This window comes from Anopheles cruzii, unplaced genomic scaffold, assembly GCF_943734635.1.
Source record: "Anopheles cruzii unplaced genomic scaffold, idAnoCruzAS_RS32_06 scaffold04526_ctg1, whole genome shotgun sequence".
NCBI lineage: Eukaryota > Metazoa > Arthropoda > Insecta > Diptera > Culicidae > Anopheles > Anopheles cruzii.
The window spans coordinates 1-1,339 of NW_026458111.1; the positions used below are offsets into that span (position 1 = coordinate 1).

The window sequence follows — 1,339 nt, forward strand, 5'->3', positions numbered from 1 at the left end:
GTTACAGGAACCTTGCCCTCCAGAACTTCATCCGGAATGTAGCTTAACGTCTTCGTAATGACCGCTTGCAATGTTGCGATAGCCCGTTCGAGGGTGGCGCCCATGTCATATTTAGTCAGGGTGGCGTGGGCCAAGAAAAGTGAAGCGAATAGATCACCGGTGCCGGTGAAACGAATAAGGTTGTTTCCTTGTTTCGGGATGGCCAAGCGGAAACGCTCAGTCCCGGCAGCGACGCGATAGCTAACAAAAGCCATCAGCGTGTCCTTGGAGCCAAGCTCGGATGAAGAAATGGCCACTGTGCCGACGCCTTTGTCGTGAAACCATTTGACAGCTTCCCATACATCCGTTTCCGTTTTTATCTGCTTTCCAGTCAGCAGTTCCACTTCGTACTGGTTCGGTGTGATGATATCAGCCAAGGGAACAATTTCATCGCGATAAATTGGCAGCAACTCTTTTGGCACGTACATCACACCTTCATCGCCCATGACTGGATCGCATACTGTGAATAATAATGCCAATGAAAATCATCTCATTTACTCAGCGCCTCCGAGCAGGAAGTGCAACAATGTTGTGAGGGCGCTAAAAATAGTACATCTCACCATAGACAAGTTTTGCGTTGACGGCTCGCAATGATTTCAGTATGTTTGCTATCTCGCGCAGGAATGTCGGATTTCCCACGTATCCCGTGAGGAGATGTGTGTAGAGTTTATGCAAATCATTGTCTACAAGGCCGGAAAAGACGTCGGCCAGTTGTTTCTCGTTCAGCACCTGCCCCTTGAAGCCCTTCTTGTAGCCAGTATGATTCGAAAACTGTACAGAATTCACTTGATCCACTTCGAATCCCAGCACCTTCACACAAGAGAGGTCAAATTAATATAACGGAACTAAGAGATTTTATTTGACGTCCTCACCTGCAAGGGAAATACGGCACTCTTATTCCCGACATATCCGTGGACAACATGGCTTTGAATTGACAAAACCCGGTTCAAAGAATGATTGGTCGCCATGGTGTCTCGTTCGCTTCCGTTTCCGAGGGCCGTTCGTTTACTACTAACAACATACTACAAAATTGCTCACAAGTTGCTGGTCGGATAATTGCCAGCAAAGATAAGATAACATAGAGATAACCGACACACCGTTCAGGTTCAGTTTGCCCACAGAATCCTACTAGACCGCTTATCAATTTGTTTGGTTTCTGTTGCACAAAAAATTCGCAATTACAGCCTTTATTGTAATTTTGTTTCATATCACTTACGAATTGTTATGATTTCGTTGACGTTTCGTGTTTGATGATTGATTCTGGCAGCACTGTTTTTATTCACCACATTGAAGCTTGAAA

At 45.5% G+C, this 1,339-nt stretch overlaps 1 protein-coding gene across 1 annotated transcript; it reads right to left on the minus strand.

Annotated features, from left to right (window-relative positions):
- Positions 1–6: 6 nt before the first annotated feature.
- Positions 7–1,007, minus strand: LOC128277194 (pyridoxal kinase-like; the record flags this gene model as incomplete). Its single annotated transcript, XM_053015635.1, has 3 exons — positions 912–1,007; positions 600–849; positions 7–499 (listed from the first exon to the last, which is right to left on the minus strand). Coding segments are annotated over exons 1-3 (839 nt in total), but the record flags the coding sequence as incomplete, so codon positions are not given.
- Between the last annotated feature and the right edge of the window lie 332 nt (positions 1,008–1,339).